The sequence below is a fragment of the Callorhinus ursinus genome, unplaced genomic scaffold (genome assembly GCF_003265705.2).
Source record: "Callorhinus ursinus isolate GAN/ISIS: 27379988/994484 unplaced genomic scaffold, GSC_fseal_2.0 scaffold25, whole genome shotgun sequence".
Lineage (NCBI taxonomy): Eukaryota > Metazoa > Chordata > Mammalia > Carnivora > Otariidae > Callorhinus > Callorhinus ursinus.
In genome coordinates this window covers 1,681,441-1,701,131 of record NW_027397087.1, presented here as the reverse complement: position 1 = coordinate 1,701,131, position 19,691 = coordinate 1,681,441, and the positions used below count along the sequence as shown (strand labels likewise).

Below are 19,691 nucleotides of genomic sequence, written 5' to 3'. Positions count from 1 at the left end.
CTCCAGAAAAAATATAAGGAAGACAGAAATCGCTAGTTTAACTGCATACTCCTTGCAAGGACGATTTGATCATAATCCTCTTTCACCTAGAAGAGACTCACTAACAATAGGTAACTGGGATTCACTTTGACAGGAAACCTGAAAAAAAAAAATACAGCAGCATTGCATCTTACGACAAAACCCCAAACCCAATTCTACATACGCTTTTGGAATCAGAGGGGCCGTCCCCTGGCCTTGACCTGGATCTTTCAAACACAGCTCTTAAGGACTCCTTCTCATGCTTCATCTTACGCTTGAGAGCTTCCAGCTCAGAGGTGTCAGCTGTGGTCCCCTTTTTGGGGGGGCGAACGAATATGGCTTTAAAGGCCTCGAGGGCTGTCTCTGGAGGCTTTGGCTTGACCTCTCCACCCCGGGTCTGGGCTCCACTGGGGCCACTCTGGCTCTCCTGGGCAGCACTGCAGCCCATCTCCTCCTTCCTGGGCTGCTCGGGGTCTTCTGCCTTCACTTCCGCTTTGGGCATGTCAAGGATGAACAGCTGAGAGAGCTGCTCCAGGAGAGTGGGAGTGGCCTTCGCGTCAGCTGTCTTCTCCCCAGTCTTCACTGTCTGAGGCCCTGCCTGGGCTAAGGACTTCTGAACAGGCTGTGTCAATTTGAGCAAAGCCAGGTCGCCATCCTTTGGTTTAATTTCAGTGATGGTCTCCCCTCCCTCACCTGTAGCCCCCTTCTTGAGCACACGAAGCCCGCTAAAAAAGGCTGGAAGCTGCAATGACTTCTCTCCGGGGACTTCTTTTTTAGATGAGGCATTCTTGGTGACACCGACACTCAAGTTCTGGTCTGTTACTGTGGGGAGGACTGGGGAACTTTCTTCTGCAGCTTGTCCTTGGATGGGGCTGTGCTCTGTCTGAAGGCTACCATCACCAGGTTGTGGTTTGCTACTTATCTCAGATGGAGTCCTCTGAGGATCTTCTGCACAGAGCTCTGCATCCTCCCTTTCCCCAGTGGTGCTATTTTCCCTACGATCACGTGGCTTTTCTTTGGGATCCTCAGATGGCTCAGATAAAACACTGGAGGACGGTGGGTAGCTGGTGTTCCTTCCCTCTTCTGGCTGCTGACCACCATCATCAGAGTCGGAATCACTGGTGGTGTTCACAAGGGTCCCACGGACCATAATGACATTGTCTCTGTCCACACTCTGAGTACTGAGTGGGAGCAGCTCTTGCCCAGGGAGAGAAATCCCTGCCCCTGCTAGTCCCTGATTTCCCTCTGACTCCGGCTCCACCCCCGCAGTCTTGCCATCATTTCCAAGGTCAGGTAGAACCCGCGCCTCTGCCGCCTGCCAATCCGAGCCCTGGCTGGGATCATCCCGCTGAGGTGCTGGATCCAAAGCTAAACTGTGGAATGCCTTCAGTACCGCGTCTTTCTCATCAGGCTTCACAGAGTCCAACTTACTTGTAAACCCAAACAAAGTTTTCATAGAGAACTTGCTCAGGATCGACTGAGCCACTTCAAGTCTGGCTTCAGGTTTTTCTGGTTCCGAGACATCATCACTGCCGTTCAGAGAGTCTCCAGCGTCCTCCATGTCTCGGCAATGCCCTTGGTGCAGGTTCTGACTTTTGTCACTTTTCCCTGCTCGCTCAGTTTATCCACACCATCGGCTCTGAACTTACAGGACAGAGAGCAACAGTACCCGGCAGCCTGACTCAGCCGCAGAGCAAGCACACTTGGTCTCTTTCAGGTCACTTGCTGGGCCCTCCTTCCGGAGTGTGGGCGAGGATGGTATGCCCGGGCCAGCTGTGAGAAGTCCGCGGAGCTTTATGCCCAGACGCCGCTGAGGCTGCACACCTTACTACACACGAACTGGGGAGGCTGCTCCTCTGGGACTTCCGTATTTATTCCCGTGGACAAAAGGGTTTTTGTCGGAGGGAAAGTCAGCCTGCCCCCAGTCATCCCGGCCCAGGACTTCGCTGTGAGCTCCGCCCAAGTGCCTCCCGGTAGCTTTCAACTTCCTCATTGGTGAGCAAGGGAGGCTCCAGAGCGTGCTGAGCCGGCAAGCAGATCCTGACAGCCCTTGACCCCCCACACCCCACCCCCCTTCGCCCAGCAGCCCAAGAGATTCAAAAGTGAATCAGCAGAAATTGACTGAAACGCTTTTGAGGAGCTCCCTTTTGCCATCTAAATTTTGGTCGGAAGCCTGGGCCCCATTCCAGCCAAAAAACCTAGCAGCACACACAGATCAACAGTCACTTACAAAACCCAAAGCAAAGAAAAGCAAGTAAAGAAATAGACGATCTCAAAATGCCCAGAACTCTCAAAAGCAGTAATTTACTGCTCTTGAAACTTTTTTTTTTTTTTTTTTTTTTAATGCTTTCTTCCGCTTCCCTGCAGGTCTCATCTGGAATGCAGATTTTAGCTGCCGGGGCCAGGGGTGAGGGGGAACCAACAGGACTGGTTTCAGATTACTGCTGTTTTAGCTCTGCCCTGGTGTCTCACTGTTCTACAAACAGGTACTGAGGCTAGCACGCCCACCACGCCCAGTGTCCACCAGCCTTAGGCCAGCAGAGTAAACAGCCCCAGCCCGGCAGGAATGATTACCCTCCACACGCTCTGTGCCAACCTCAGGCTTCTGCTCAGCAGCTCTAACTTCCTGGTTTCCTTAGGAATCCTGGTGGCGGAAGGGCACCCCTCTCTGCTTCAGCGATCCAACCAACTAAGTGAAACCTGGCTTGCTACAAGGTAACACACAACCTGCCTTGTTAGGCAAAGCGATTCAGCAAAGGTCCCCAAGGAGCCACATTCCCCTAAAGAGCAAGACATCTGAAAGCTCTCTGTCAGTCAGGTTTCTATCACAGACCCAATTTGCCTAAAACAAGAACAGGACGGACCAAATCACCATCAAACATCAGCTCAAGGTAGTTTCCAACCCTCTGATTATATGCTGGGAACCTGGCAACCAAGGACATGGAAAAATTACGGCTCTGTTTCCTAGCTGCATAGCTAACTGCCTCTTGGGACAGCTTCCTGTCCTACCTGAAGGTCTCAGTGTTTTTCAAATCTGGTCCCGTCAGCAGGCATTTAGCAAGCACCCGCGATGGACAAGTTATTGCGCTGGATCAGGACAGTCAAACTGGCTTAAAAGTAATCACTGGCTCTCTGACCAAAGCTGCAGGAAGATGGAGCCCAAGTATTAAACACAAACAGCAATTTATTCTGCAAAAGAGAAGCTGTAGCCACAAGCAAAACAACAGTCTTTGTTGGTCTGCATCAGGGAACGGCTGTGACTATCACACTGATGACTTGAATCATGTTCCCCCAAAAGTATTAATACTGAGAAATTCTGATAGCAACACATTTCTAGCAATGCATTCAAAAGGAACCCTCACAAACAAAAGAGTACATATTATAATATCCCACCAACCCCTAGGGGAAAGTTAAGAGGTCACTTCCTGGTCCCTGATTTGACCTTGTGTCTAAATGGAGACTTTCCCACTTGCTCCTGAGGCTAGTGGGTTTGGGATTACTAATTAGGGACCACTTAATCAAAAGGCCACCATGACACACAGAAAACTTTATCGGCACCATTTAAGTCTTAGAACAGTTTCCTGTCCAGAGGAAATGCCCATCGATAAAAATCAGACTTCTTCTGCTTCTTCAAGTCTGAGGAAAAAAGGAATCACCACACCAGATCATAAGATCTGTCTTCTTAAGCCCTACACAGAGCATCCAACACAGGAGTGTGAGGAAGAGATGTGACACCTACTTTGTGTCAGCCTTTTCAACTGAAAGGCTCCATTTTCTAATGGAGCCTTTTTTTGTTTGTTTGTTTGTTTGTTTGTTTGAAACAAATTTATTCTCAGAATAATGCACAAAAGTAGAGGTTGAGGTTACCTTTGGGAGGCTTCCCCCCCCCCAACTCCTCCCCCTCCTCTCTGGCTGCCAGCAAGAACAGAGCTGAAGGAAACATGCAATCACAAACAATGATCAACTCTAAAGACAAAAAGGTTTGGTCCAAAAGAACTCAACATAATTAATCCAATTACTGTGAAGAGCTTCACTGAGTAGGATTAAGATCTTGCAGATGTAGTGTTTCCACAGGGTGGCTCTTCAGTGCACCAAGGGGGCCTGCTTGAGGGAGATGAGGACAGAGCGCATGCGGGAGACGTCTTTGGCCTGCTTGCTGGACTTGGGGTTAAAGTCACACAGCCGGGCCACCCGTTCCCACTCAGTGCCTGGGGACGACTCGTCTATGTCGTTTACAAAGGCTTCTTCTGCTGTTGTTTGCTTTTGTTTTCTGTAGCTGCTCGTCCTGCCTTGCATACCACTCTTCTAATTACCACCTAACTAATTATTGATTTCCAGAATAAGTTTCTGAGCTGGCTTGTATACTAGTTCCAGGTAAGACACAGAGTCCTCTAGACTGAAACACAGTAAGAGACTCTCCCCATACAATTCTCCTCCATTTATGAAACATAATTCTATTACAAAGATGTAGTCATCCAACCATCGTTTTTACGCACCAACTATGTACGAGGCTCCGGGGATATAAAGATGAAGAAAACTCCAGCCCTCCTTGTTCGTGAAACATGAAGTTTAACAGGGGAAATCAGCCAAGAAAGAGGCGACACTTTGTTCTTACACTGTAAGTACTTCATACTCTAAACTCAGTCAGAATAGCAATAGATGGACCATAAGACAATTCTGAATGAAAGCAAGCAGGGACCATCTAAATAAGATCAGTAAGAAAGAACATCATGGTAATTCAAATAGATCTTTGAATATAGACTCTCTCACACTATGAGAAATGTTACTGTTGCTGGTCATTTAAGGAATTGAAAAATGTTTGACCATAATGTTCAAATAAGAAGGCTGCAAATGTTGTTTTTTTTTTAAAGATTTTATTTATTTATTTGAGAGAGAGAGAGAATGAGAGATAGAAAGCACGAGAGGGAAGAGGGTCAGCGGGAGAGGCTGACTCCCCGCTGAGCGGGAAGCCCGATGTGGGACTCGATCCCGGGACTCCAGGATCATGACCTGAGCCGAAGGCAGTCGCCCAACCAACTGAGACACCCAGGCACCCGGCTGCAAATGTTTTAAATCATTTTACTTCAAATAAGAAGCCTGCAAATGTTTTAAATCATTTTACTTTATTTTTCATCATGACAAGTACACTCTTTAATTCCCATCCACCGTTTCCCCCATCCTCCCACCCACCAACCCTCTGGTTACCAACAGTTTATTCTCTATAGTTAAGAGGCTGTTTCTTAGTTTATGTTTCTCTCTCTGGGTGTCTCTCTCTTTCCTTTGCTCATTTGTTTTGTTTCTTAAATTCCACATGAGGGAAATCATATGGTATTTGTCTTTCTCTAACAGATTTATTTTGTTTAGCATTATACTCTCTAGCTCTATCCATGTTGCAAATGCCAAAATTTCATGCTTTTCTATGGCTGAAATATACATATAACAGAATATTTATATTTACATATATATACACCATATATATGGTATATATACCACAAAACATATCTTTTATATATATATCTATACCATATATATTAATGGATAAAAAAGTGGTATATCTATGCCCCTAACATGATATATCTATGCCCCTAACATGGGAGCAGCCAATTATATAAGCCAATTAATAACAAAAGCAAAGAAATACATCGACAACAATACGTAGGGGACTTTAACACCCCCCTCACTGAAATGGACAGATCATCTAAGCAAAAGATCAACAAGGAAATAAAGACTTTAAATGACACACTGGACCAAATGGACTTCACAGACATATTCAGAACATTCCATCCCAGAGCAACAGAATACACCTTCTTCTCTAGTGCCCATGGAACCTTCTTCAGAATAGATCACATCCTAGGTCACAGATCAGGTCTCAACCAGTACCAAAAGATTGGGATCATTCCCTGCATATTTTCAGACCACACTGCTTTGAAACTAGAACTCAATCACAAGAGGAAAGTTGGAAAGAACTCAAATACGTGGAAGCTAAAGGGCATCCTACTAAAGAATCAATGGGTCAACCAGGGAATTAAAGAAGAATTTAAAAAATTCATGGAAACAACTGAAAAGGAAAACACAACTGTTCAAAATCTTTGGGATGCAGCAAAGGCAGTCCTAAGTGGAAAGTATATAGAAATACAAGCCTTTCTCAAGAAACAAGAAAGGTCTCAAATACACAACCTAACCCTTCACCTAAAGGAGCTAGATAAAGAACAGCAAATAAAGCCTAAACCCAGCAGGAGAAGAGAAATAATAAAGATCAGAGCAGAAATCAATGAAATAGAAATCAAAAGAACAGTAGAACAGATCAACGAAACTAGGAGCTGGTTCTTTGAAAGAATTAACAAGATTGATAAACCCCTGGCCAGACTTATCAAAAAGAAAAGAGAAGTGACCCAAATAAATAAAATCATGAATGAAAGAGGAGAGATCACAACCAACAGCAAAGAAATACAAACAATTATAAGAACATATTATGAGCAACTATACGCCAGCAAATTAGATAATCTGGAAGAAATGGATGCATTCCTAGAGATGTATCAACGACCAAAACTGAACCAGGAAGAAGTAGAAAGCCTAAACAGACCTATAACCACTAAAGAAATTGAAGCAGGATTCAAAAATCTCCCAAAACACAAAAGCCCAGGGCCAGTCGGCTTCCCAGGGGAATTCTACCACACATTAAAAGAAGAATTAATACCTATTCTTCTGAAACTGTTCCAAAAAATAGAAATGGAAGGAAAACTTCCAAACTTGTTTTAGGAGGCCACCATTACCTTGATCCCAAAACCAGACAAAGACCCCAACAAAAAGGAGAATTACAGACCAATATCCTTGATGAACATGGATGCAAAAATTCTCACCAAAATACTAGCCAATAGGATCCAACAGTACATTAAAAGGAGTATTCACCACGACCAAGTGGGATTTATCCTTGGGCTGCAAGTTTGGTTCAACATCCGCAAATCAGTCAATGTGATACAATACATTAATAAAAGAAAGAACAAGAACCATATGATCCTCTCAATAGACACAGAAAAAGCATTTGGCAAAGTACAGCATCCTTTCTTGATCAAAACTCTTCAGAATATATGGATAGAGGGTACATACCTCAATATCATAAAGGCCATCTATGAAAAACCCACAGTGAATATCATTCTCCATGAGGAAAAACTGAGCGCTTTCCCCCTGAGGTCAGGAATGAGGCAGGGATGTCCACTATCACCACTGCTATTCAACATAGTGCTAGAAGTCCTAGCCTCAGCAATCAGACAACAAAAAGAAATAAAAGGCATCCGAATCGGCAAAGAAGAAGTCAAACTCTCACTCTTTGCAGATGATATCATACTTTATGTGGAAAACCCAAAAGACTCCACCCCAAAACTGCTAGAACTCATACAGGAATTCAGTAAAGTGGCAGGATATAAAATCAATGCACAGAAATCAGTGGCATTCCTATACACCAACAAGACAGAAGAGAGAGAATTTAAGGAGTCGATCCCATTTACAATTGCACCCAAAACAATAAGATACCTAGGAACAAATCTAACCAAAGAGGCAAAGGATCTGTACTCAAAAAACTATAAAATATTCATGAAAGAAATTGAGGAAGACACAAAGAAATTGAAAAACATTCCATGCTCATGGATTGGAAGAACAAATATTGTGAAGATGTCAATGCTATCTAGAGCAATCTACACATTTAAAGCAATCCCTATCAAAATACCATGAACTTTTTTCAAAGAAATGAAACAAATACTCCTAAAATTTGTATGGAACCAGAAAAGACCCCGAATGCCAGAGAAATGTTGAAAAAGAAAAGCAAAGCTGGCGGCATCACAATTCCAGACTTCAAGCACTATTACAAAGCTGTAATCATCAAGACAGTATGGTACTGGCACAAAAACAGACACATAGATCAATGCAACAGAATAGAGAACCCAGAAATGGACCCTCAACTTTATGGTCAACTAATCTTCGACAAAGCAGGAAAGAATATCCAATGGAAAAAAGACAGTCTCTTCAACAAATGGTGTTGGGAAAATTGGACAGCCACATGCAGAAGAATGAAACTGGACCATTTCCTTACTCCACACACAAAAATAGACTCCAAATGGTTGAAAGACCTCAATGTGAGACAGGAGTCCATCAAAATCCTAAAGGAGAACACAGGCAGCAACCTCTTCGACCTCAGCCACAGCAACTTCTTCCTAGAAACATCGCCAAAGGCAAGGGAAGCAAGGGCAAAAATGAACGATTGGGACTTCACAAGATAAAAAGCTTTTGCACAGCAAAAGAAACAGTCCACAAAACCAAAAGACAACCGATATAATGGAAGAAGATATTTGCAAATGACAGATCAGATAAAGGGCTAGTATCCAAAATCTATAAAGAACTTCTTAAACTCAACACCCAAAGAACAAATGATCCAATCAAGAAATGGGCAGAAGACATAAAAAGACATTTTTCCAAAGAAGACATCCAAATGGCCAACAGACACATGAAAAAGTGCTCAACATCACTCGGCATCAGGGTAATCCAAATCAAAACCTCAATGAGATATCACCTCACACCAGTCAGAATGGCTAAAATTAACAAGTCAGAAAACAACAGATTTTGCCAAGGATGTGAAGAAAGGGGAACCCTCCAACACTGTTGGTGGGAAGGCAAGCTGGGGCAGCCATTCTGGAAAACAGTATGCAGGTTCCTCAAAAAATTGAAAATAGAGCTGCCCTACGACCCAGCGATTACACTACTGGCTATTTACCCCAAAGATACCAATGTAGGGATCCAAAAGGGTATGTGCACCCCGATGTTTATAGCAGCAATGTCCACAATGGGCAAACTATGGAAAGAGCCAAGATGTCCATCGACAGATGAATGGATAAAGAAGATGTGGTATAGATATACCATGGAATATTATGCAGCCATCAAAAAAACCCCAAAATCTTGCCATTTGCAATGACGTGGATGGAACTGGAAGGTATTATGCTGAGTGAAATAAGTCAAGCAGAGAAAGACATGTATCATATGATCTCACTGATATGAGGAATTCTTAATCTCAGGAAACAAACTGAGGGTTGCTGGAGTGGTGGGTGATGGGAGGGATGGGGTGGCTGGGTGATAGACATTGGGGAGGGTATGTGCTATGGTGAGCACTGTGAATTGTGTAAGTCTGTTGAATCACAGACCTGTACCTCTGGACAAATAATACATTATATGTTAAAAAAAAAAAAAAGAAGATAGTAGGAAGGGAAAAATGAAGGGGAGGAATCGGAGGGGGAGATGAACTATGAGAGACTATGGACTCTGAGAAACAAACTGAGGGTTCTAGAGGGGAGGGGAGTGGGGGGATGGGTTAGCCTGGTGATGGGTATTAAGGAGGGCACGTACTGCATGGAGCACTGGCTGTTATACGCAAACAATGAATCATGGAACACTACATCAAAAACTAATGATGTGGGGCACCTGGGTGGCTCAGATGGTTAAGCGTCTGCCTTCGGCTCAGGTCCTGATCCCAGGGTCCTGGGATCGATTCCCGCATCGGGCTCCCTGCTAGGCGGGGAGCCTGCTTCTCCCTCTGCCTCTGCCTCTCTCTCTCTCTGATTCTCATGAATAAATAAATAAAACATTAAAAAAAACCTAATGATGTAATGTATGGTGATTAACATAACATAATAAAATTTAAAAAATGTAAAAAAAGAAGTGTTATATATATTTATAAATATAAATAAATTATATACACACGCACATACCTCACTTCTTTATCCATCAATCTATCGATGCACACTAGGGCTGCTTTCATATCTTGGCTATTGTAAATAATGCTGTGATAAAGATAGGGATGCTTGCATCCCTTTGAGTTAGCGTTTTTGTATTTGGGGGGGAAATACCCAGTGGTGGGATTCCTGGATTGTAGGGTAGTTCTATTTTTAACTTTTTGGGGAACCTCCATACTGTTTTCTACAAGGCTATACCAATTTGCATTCCCACCAACAGTTCAAGAGGGTTTCTTTTCTCCACATCCTCGCCAACACTTCTTGTTTCTTGTGTTGTTGATTTTAGCCATTCTGACAAGTGTGAGGTGATATCTGATTATAGTTTTGATTTGCACTTCCATGCTGATGAGTGATGTTGAGCATCTTTTTGTGTGTCTTTTGGCCAAGTGTATGTCTTTTTGGAGAAATGTCTGTTCATGTGTTCTGCACATTTTTAATCAGATTATTTGGTGTTTTTTGGGTGTTGCGTTGTATCAGCTCTTCATATGTTTTGGATATCAACCTTTTATTGGATATGTCATTTGCAAATATCTCCTCCCATTCAGTAGGTTGTCTTTTAGTTTTATTGATTGTCTCTTTCACTGTGCAGAAACCTTTTATTTTGACATAGTCCCAAAAGTTTATTTTTGCTTTTATGTCCCTTGCCTTAGGAGACATATCTAGAAATATACTATTACAGTCAACAGAGACATTACTGCCTGTGCTCTCTTCTAGGATTTTTAAGAAGACTGCAAATTTGATCTTAGTTGATTGGTCTTGAAAAATGAAATTTTTAACGCTTTAACATTTTCAGGGGGAAAATAATCACTTCTCCTGGACATCACTTATCTCAGTGTCTTACTCTGTGATACATACTTATTAAATAACTACTACACAAAACCAGTACCAGCCAAAACTTTCTCCTTTACAACCTCTCCTGAATCTCTTTTGTTCTGTATGTGCCAAGGGCAGGCCACCCCAAGATGGGCCACCATGGCATGAAAATTATTTTGTGTTGAAGGCAATTGAGACTTTGCAGGCTTGAGAGAAGTTTTGCCCCTCCCTTAACCACTCAGAAGAATCTGAATTCGGGGTCTTCCCCAGAATAATGGTTACTACCAGTGATAAATTTTATCTGAGTGACCCATCTGTATGGCAGGACAAACATCTAGTTACCAAACATCCGCTCTTATTTCCCTGTGAATTGTATTCCTTCCTTTCAAAGTCCCAGACCCCTACCCCTTTCTCCTTAGTTTAGGATAACATATATACCCCATTTTGCTTATCTTTGGAATTTCCATGTCTTTGTGGATTCCCTGTATGTATGAAATTAAATTTGATTTTTTTCCTGTTAATCTGTCTCCTGTCCATCTGATTCTTAGTCCAGCTAGAAGAGGACAGGAAACTCACGCTCCTTGAGAGTTCTGACGTCAAGACCCTCAAGCCCTATAATAGCTATATCTGTGCAAGAGGCCAGATAAAGTGACCCACCTTAGACAACTAAGTTAAAACACGTAGTATTTGACCCATGTGATGTTCTTTGTAACTATTTGTTAAAAACACTTGGTACCCAGGGGCACCTGGGTGGCTCAGTCAGTTAAGCATCTGCCTTCTGCTCAGGTCATGATCTCAGGGCCCTGGGATCAAGTCCCACATTGGGCTCCCTGCTTAGCGGGGAGCCTGCTTCTCCCTCTCCTTCTGCACCTCCCCCTCACTTGTGCTCACTCTTTCAAATAAATAAATAAAATCTCAAAAAAAAAAAAAAGAAAAACTGCTACCCAGCTACTTGAAAACTGGACAGATATTTGTGTGGAGAATTTACTAGCAGTGAATTCTCCAAGTTTCTCTTATCTCACCATCCTCTCAGACTGAGGCGGAAGGCACCTGTACTTCACGACAATAAGAACATCAGTCCAACAAACTATTTCACCTGGTGAAATAAGCCTACAAGAATGATTGCAAGAAAAAAGGCCCATTGCCTGAGAGCATCAGTAGAACCTTCTTGGCTCTCATAAGATTAGAGGAATCAGCATTAAAAAGTACTAAGTCAACTTGTAGAAATTGGACATTGCCTAAAAGAAAAACCTCCTAAAGTCCTCCCAACCTCTACTCTTTACAGCCCTCCCCCACATCATTCAGTTTAGATAATTCCTTCCCCACATTCTCATAAAACCCCAGAAAGGCAAGGGAAAAGTAAAGCAAGTGAGATTAATTTCACAGTGTTAGGCTACATGAGTCTCCTCCTGTTTCTCTTACCTAATTTACTTCAAGTTCTGGGCCTGTTTTTAATGACTAATCGCTTCCAGCTTCTAAAGTGGTTCAACTAGCTTCATGTGATGATTACTTGAGGAAAGTAGAAAGGAGCTAAAATTACTAAGGGTAAGTAAGGATGTAGAAACTATTGCTGTGGAGGACAAGTTTAGACCAGTGGACTGGGGACAGTAAGTAAACCGTGGATACAGATGTGAGTGGTATAATGGGTGGAAATGGGGTTTGGAGTTTTATCTTAGTACATGAAGTCTGATACCAATGGTGAGACCTGAGGAAATTGTGACATCACAAGCACTCAAAGACACTTGTTAAATGACATCCTATGGAAGGAGATTAGGATTATGGAAGAATGTGGGTAGAATCAAAGCGCTGGGAAGCTGAACAGGACTTCAGAAATATTAGAAATCAACTACTCTGGGGCACCTGGGTGACTCAGTGGTTAAGTGTCTGCCTTTGGCTCAGGTCATGATCCCAGATTCCTGGGATCGAGCTCCACATCCGGCTCCCTGCTCAGCAGGAAGCCTGCTTCTCCCTCTCCTGCTCCCCCTGCTTCTGTTCCCTCTCTCACTGTGTCTCTGTCAAATAAATAAATAAAATCTTTTAAAAAAAAAAGAATAAGAAAAGTCTTTAAAAAATCAACTATTTCAACTTTCTTATTTTATTTTTTATGTTTTAAAATTATGATAGCATTCTTTTTTAAAAAATTTTATTATGTTATGTTAGTCACCATACAGTACATCATTAGTTTTTGATGTAGTGTTCCATGATCCATTGTTTTCATATAACACCCAGTGCTCCATGCAGTATGTGCCCTCCTTAATACCCATCACCAGGCTAACCCATCCCCCCACGCCCCTCTCCTCTAGAACCCTCAGTTTGTTTCTCAGAGTCCATAGTCTCTCATGGTTCATCTCTCCTTCCAATTCCCCCCGCCTCATTTTTCCCTTCCTTCTCCTAATGTCCTCCATGCTCTTCCTTATGGTCCACAAATAAGTGAAACCATATGACAATTGACTTTCTCTGCTTGACTTATTTCACGTAGCATAATCTCCTCCAGTCCCATCCATGTTGATGTAAAAGTTGGGTATTCATCCTTTCCAATGGCTGAGTAATATTCCATTGTATATATGGACCACATCCTCTTTATCCATTCATTTGTTGAAGGGCATCTCGGCTCTTTCCACAGTTTGGCTATTGCAGACATTGCTGCTATGAACATTGGGGTGCATATGGCCCTTCTTTTCACTACATCTGTGTCTTTGGGGTAAATACCCAAGAGTGTAATTGCTGGGTCATAGGGTAGCTCTATTTTTAAATTTTTGAGGAACCTCCACACTGTTTACCAATGTGGCTGTACCAACTTGCATTCCCACCAACAGCGTAAGAGGCTTCCCGTTTCTCCACCACCTCTCCAACATTTGTTGTTTCTTTCCCTGTCCATTTTTGCCATTCTAACTGGTGTAAGGTGGTATCTCAGTGTGGTTTTGATTTGAATTTCCCTGATGGCTAATGATGATGAACATTTTTTCATGTGTCTGTTAGCCATTTGTATGTCTTCTTCAGAGAAGTGTCTTTTCATATCTTCTGCCCACTTTTTGACTCGATTATTTGTTTTTTGGGTGTTGAGTTTGAGAAGATCTTTATAGATCTTGGATACCAGCCCTTTATCTATAGTGCCATTTGCAAATATCTTCTCCCATTCTGTGGGTTGCCTCTTTGTTTTGTTGACTGTTTCCTTTGCTGTGCAGAAGCTTTTTATCTTGATGAAGTCCCAAAAGTTCATTTTTGCTTTTGTTTCACTAGCTTTTGGAGATGTATCTTGAAAGAAGTTGCTGTGGCTGATGTCAAAGAGGTACTGCCTATGTTCTCCTCTAGGATTTTGATGGATTCCTGTCTCACATTGAGGTCTTTCATCCACTTTGAGTTTATCTTTGTGAATGGTGTTAGAGAATGGTCAAGTTTCATTCTTCTGCATGTGGCTGTCCAATTTTCCCAGCACCATTTATTGAAGAGACTGTCTTTTGTCCACTGCATGTTTTTTCCTGCTTTGTCAAAGATTATTTGACCATAGAGTTGAGGGTCCATATCTGGGTTCTCTATTCTGTTCCATTGGTCTATATGTCTGTTTTTGTGCAGTACCATGCTGTCTTGGTGATCACAGCTTTGTAATATAGCTTGAAATCGGGCAACGTGATGCCCCCAGCTTTGTTTTTTCTTTTTCAACATTTCCTTGGTGATTCAGGGTCTTTTCTGATTCCATACAAATTTTAGGATTGTTTGTTCCAGCACTTTGAAAAATGTCATTGGAATTTTGATCGGGATGGCATTGAAGGTATAGATTGCTCTGGGTAGCATAGACATTTTAACAAAGTTTATTCTTCCGATCCATGAGCATGGAATAGTTTTCCATCTTTTTGTGTCTTCTTCAATTTCTTTCATGAGTGTTCTGTAGTTCCTAGAGTATAGATCCTTTACCTCTTTGGTTAGGTTTATTCTGAGGTATCTTAAGGTTTTTGTTGCTATTGTAAATGGAATCGTTTCTCTAATTCCTCTTTCTACACTTGCGTTGTTAGCATATAACAAAGCAACTGATTTCTGTGCATTGATTTTGTATCCTGCCACATTACTGAATTGCTGTATGAGTTCTAGTAATTTGGGGGTGGAGTCTTTTGGGTTTTCCACATAAAGTATCATGTCGTCTGCGAAAAGAGAGAGTTTGACTTCTTTGCCAATTTGAATACTTTTATTTCTTTTTGTTGTCTGATTGCTGTTGCTAGGACTTCTAGTACTATGTTGAACAATAGTGGCGAGAGTGGGCATCCTTGATCTTAAGGGAAAGGCTCTCAGCTTTTCCCCATTGAGGATGATATTCACTATGGGTTTTTCATAGATGGATTTTATGAACTTGAGGAATGTTCCCTCTATCCCTATACTCTGAAGAGTTTTAATCAGGAAAGGATGTTGTATTTTGTCAAATGCTTTTTCTGCATCAATTGAGAGGACCCTATGGTTCTTCTCCCTCCTATTAATGTGTTCTATCACATTGATTGATTTGCGAATGTTCAACCACCCTTGCAACCTGGGGAGAAATCCCACTCAGTCATGGTGGATGATCCTTTTAATGTATTGTTGGATTCTATTAGCTAGGATTTTGTTGAGGATTTTGGAATCCATATTCATCAGGGATATCGGTCTGAAATTCTCCTTTTTGATGGGGTCTTTGCCTGGTTTGGGGATTAAGGTTATGCTGGCCTCATAGAATGAGTTTGGAAGTTTTCCTTCTGTTTCTATTTTTTGAAACAGCTTCAGTAGAATAGGTATTATTTCTTCTTTGAATGTTTGGTAGAATTCTGCAGGGAATCCATCAGGCCCTAGGCTCTTGTTTTTTGGGAGGTTTTTGATCACTGCTTCAATCTCGTTACTGGTTATTGGCCTATTCGGGTTGTCAATTTCTTCCTGTTTCAGTCTTGGCAGCTTTTAGGTTTCCAGGAAGGCATCCATTTCATCCAGATTGCTCAGTTTATTGGCATATAGTTGTTGATAATAATTTCTAATAATTGTTTCTATTTCCTTGGTGTTAGTCGTGATCTCTCCCCTTTCATTCATAATTTTATTAATTTGGGTCCTTTCTCTTTTCTTTTGGATAAGTCTGGCCAGTGGTTTATTGATCTTATTAATTCTTTCAAAGAACCAACTTCTAGTTTCATTGATCTGATCTACTGTGTTTCTGGTTTCTAATTCATTGATCTCTGCTTTAATTTTAATTATTTCTGTTCTAATTCATGGCTTAGACATCGTTTGTTGCTTTTTCTCTAGTTCTTTAAGGTGTAGAGTTAGTTGGTGAAATCGGGATTTTTCTGTTTTTTTGAGTGAGGCTTGGATGGCTATGTATTTCCCCTTTATGACCGCCTTTGCAGTATCCCATAGGTTTTGGACTGATGTGTTTTCATTCTCATTGGTTTCCATGAATTGTTTAAGTTCTTCTTTGATTTCCTGGTTGACCCAAACATTCTTGAGCAGAGTGGTCTTTACCTTCCAAGTGTTTGAATTTCTGCCAAATTTTTTCTTGTGAATGAGTTCCAGTTTTAAAAGCATTGTGGTCTCAGAATATGCAGGGAATAATCTCAATCTTTTGGTATCAGTTGAGACCTGATTTGTGACCCAGTATGTGGTCTATTCTGGAGAAAGTTCTATGTGCGCTCGAGAAGAATGAGTATTCTATTGTTTTAGGGTGGAATGTTCTGTAAATATCTATGAGGTCCATCTGATCCAGTGTATCATTCAAAGCTCTTGTTTCCTTGTTGATTTTCTGCTTAGATGATCTGTCCATTGCTGAGAGTGGAGTATTGAGGTCTCCTACAATTAACGTATTGTTATCAATATGACTCTTTATTTTGGTTAACAGTTGGCTTATGTAGATGGCTGCTCCCATGTTGGGGGCAGAGATATTTACAATTGTTAGATCTTCTTGTTGGATAGACCCTTTAAGAATGATAGAGTGTCCTTCTGTGTCTCTAATTACAGACTTTAGTTTAAAATCTAATTTGTCTGATATAAGAATTGCTATCCCAAATTTCTTTTGAGGTCTGCTGGCATGGAAGACGGATCTCCATCCCTTCACTTTCAGTCTGGATGTAGCTTTAGGTTCCAAATGAGTCTCTTGTAGGCAGCATATGGATGGGTCCTGTCTTTTTATCCAAATCTGCAACCCTGTGCCGTTTTATGGGAGCATTTAGGCCATTCACATTGAGAGTGATTATTGAAAGATATGAATTAATTGTCATCATGTTGCCTGTAAAGACATTGTTTTTATAGATTGTCCCTGTAAATTTCTGTTATATATCACTCTTGGGGTCTTTCTCCTTTTATAGAACCCCCCTTAATATTTCTTTCAGGGCCGGCTTAGTGGTCACATATTCTTTCAGGTTCTGCCAGTCGTGGAAGCTCTGCATCTCTCCATCCATTCTAAATGAAAGCCTTGCCAGATAAAGTATTCTTGGTGGCATGTTCTTCTCATTTAGTACCCTGAATATGTCTTGCCAGGCCTTTCTGGCTTGCCAGGTCTCTGTGGATAGGTCTGACATTATTCTGATGTTCCTCCCTCTGTACGTAAGGAATGTCTTCCCCCTAACTGCCCTTAAGATGGTTTCCTTGGTTCTAAGATTTGCAAGTTTTACTATTACATGCTGGGGCATTGGCCTGTTTTCCTTGATTTTGGGAGGGGTCCTCTCTGCCTCTAAGATGCGAATGTTTGTTTCATTCCTCAGATTAGGGAAGTTCTCAGCTATGATTTGCTCAAATACATCTTCTAGTCCTCTCTCTCTCCATTGCCTCCAGGATTCCAATTATTCTGACATTGGAATGCTTCATGGTGTCACTTATTTCTCTGATTCTATTTTCATGGATTCTGAGTTGTTTTTCCCTGGCCTCCTCTTTTCCCTTTTTATCTATTATATTGTCTTCCAGGTCGCTTATTTGTTCTTCTGCCTCAGTTACCCTAGCTGTTAGATTATATAGATTGGATTGGATCTCATTGATAGCATTTTTAAGTTCTGCCAATTCAGCTTTCATTTCTGTCCATAGAGACTCTATGTTGCCATTAATTTATTTCTCCATTCTAGCTATTGTCTTCACAATTGCTAGCCTGAATTCATCTCCGACATCTTGGTTATATCTGCATCCATTTGTAAATCTACAGCATAAGTCATAATCTCTGAGTCTTTTCTATTTTGGGGGCTCCTCCTCCTAGTCATTCTGTTGATGGGTGTTTGAGGGAATGTATAGAGTCCAAATTATTGACCAGAACCCAAGCAAGATGCACCTGTTTTCTTGGGACCTTAGGGTTGCTGGCCTCTTGTTTTTCCAGCCTGTCTTCCGGGGGAGGGGCCTGCCGCGCTGTTACTCAGGCAGCCCTGTTTGGGTGGAGTTGCCCTGCCCCCCTGTGGCGGGGGATGGGCTCCGCGGGAATCAGTTTTTGGGGCTTTTGTTCTCTGGCGGCTTTGCGTCTCTTCCATGAGTCAGAGCGGAGAGACCGCAGTCTGTTCTTCAGTGAGCTCTCCAGGCCACACTGTCTCCGTTTCTGTCCATGCTCCTATAAACTGCAGCGTCCTGGGTTGTGCGCCCCTCTGCAGCACCCCCCAGTCCTGCCTCGAGGTCGGCCGGTCTCTGCTCTTTGTGCTTCTAAAACCGCCAGCCGCCCCCAGATCGCACGTGCGACCACGCTGCTCCGGGGTTTCCGCCCCAGGGGCTGCCCTAAAGTCCTTTCCCGTCACTACCCCAGCACGTGAGGCTGCTGCTCACCAGCGGTGTAGGATCCCCACGGCCAGGTACCCTCCCACTGCCATTTATCCTCTGATATCTGCCTGCGGAATCAGGGATCCCCGCTTTGTACCTCGAAATCGCCTGCGATATTCAGTTTGTAGAGATCTGGATCTTCTTACATCTCAGGCTGGTTTCATGGGTGCTCAGAGTGGTCTGGTAGATATCCAGCTCAATTCCGGGGACCAGTTGAAATAGGGTCCCTTACTCCTTCGCCATCTTTCCTAGTCTCCAGCATTTTTTCTTAAGATTTTTTTAATTTATTTGACACACAGAGAGAGATAGTGAGTGAGAGAGAGAGAGAGAGAGAGAGAGCACAAGCAGGGGGAGCAGCACGGCAGGCAGAGGCAGAGGGAGAAGCAGACGCCCCGCTGAGCTAGGAGCCTGATGCGGGGCTCGATCCCAGGACCCCGGGATCGTGACCTGAGCTGAAGGCAGATGCTTAATGGACTGATCCACCCAGGTGCCCCAACATTCTTGTTTTAAAGATGAAGCAATTTGAAGTCAGGCAAAGCTACGGAACTGGTAGCAGTTCACCCTGCTCAAGTGCAGCAACAAGATGGGAAACGAGGTATCCTAACTCCTGTTCACCTCCCATCTCCCTACTGCCCCTGGTCTGCGAGCCTACCTTCTTCCTAAACAGCATCCTTCTTATGTTTGTTTTCCACATCTTCAAAATGGAGTCATGAGAACAAATAAAAGACAAAGTCAGAGACCTCCTTAAGCTTCCCTTTCTATTTCAGGTTTGTAGCATCTTCCCTGCCTTCATGGTGCGGCTTCCCTCTGCTCACTGACACAACACTTATAACAGCCCCGCTGGGTCAACCTATGAGAAGCCGGCAACTGTTTTTACTATTGTCTTTTAAAAAAATAACAGGCTGCACGACCCCATTGCAAGGGCAGGTCTCAGTGATTACCGCTTTTTTCCACTGAGCAGTCTTAGTGTAAAATGTTTCTAAGACTGGTTCCACTGAGCAGTATCAAATCTTCAGAGGAAATGGGTTGAATATTGGTAACAAACTAGAAGACTCTGAAAGTTAAGAAGAGAGGCTGGGGCATACTTGTGAGGATGGAAGCAAATAAGAGAGCAGTGTGTCTATGGTCTTTCAATGATCAGGAACCCCCAGGGCAGTGTGTACTGTTAAGATCCCGGCCTTGAGTCTTGAGCTCACATGCTACTCTGCTCCTTCAAGAAGCTTGATGTTGGGTAAGCAACCTATGCCTCAGCTTCCTCACCAGGATACTGGGAATAAGAAAAGTACCTACTTCATGGGTTGTTAGGTGCATTAAGTGAGCTAATATATTTGACACTCTCATCAATGCCTGGCA

General features: G+C 42.7%; 1 protein-coding gene across 8 annotated transcripts in view; it reads right to left on the bottom strand.

Moving 5' to 3' along the window:
* The window catches only part of FMN1 (formin 1), a 445,431-nt gene that overhangs the window by 300,113 nt on the left and 125,627 nt on the right, over positions 1 to 19,691 (bottom strand). For 2 of the 8 annotated variants that reach the window (XR_012373586.1, XM_025884106.2), the window contains exon 1: positions 203 to 1,924. The exons of the other annotated variants lie outside the window; for them this stretch is intronic. Coding sequence is in view for 1 of the 2 variants with exons in the window: in XM_025884106.2 (XP_025739891.1) it covers positions 203 to 1,579 (1,377 nt within the window). In the remaining variant the exon portion in view is untranslated. Of the gene's footprint in view, positions 1 to 202; positions 1,925 to 19,691 lie in introns of those variants that run through there. 8 annotated transcript variants of the gene reach the window in all.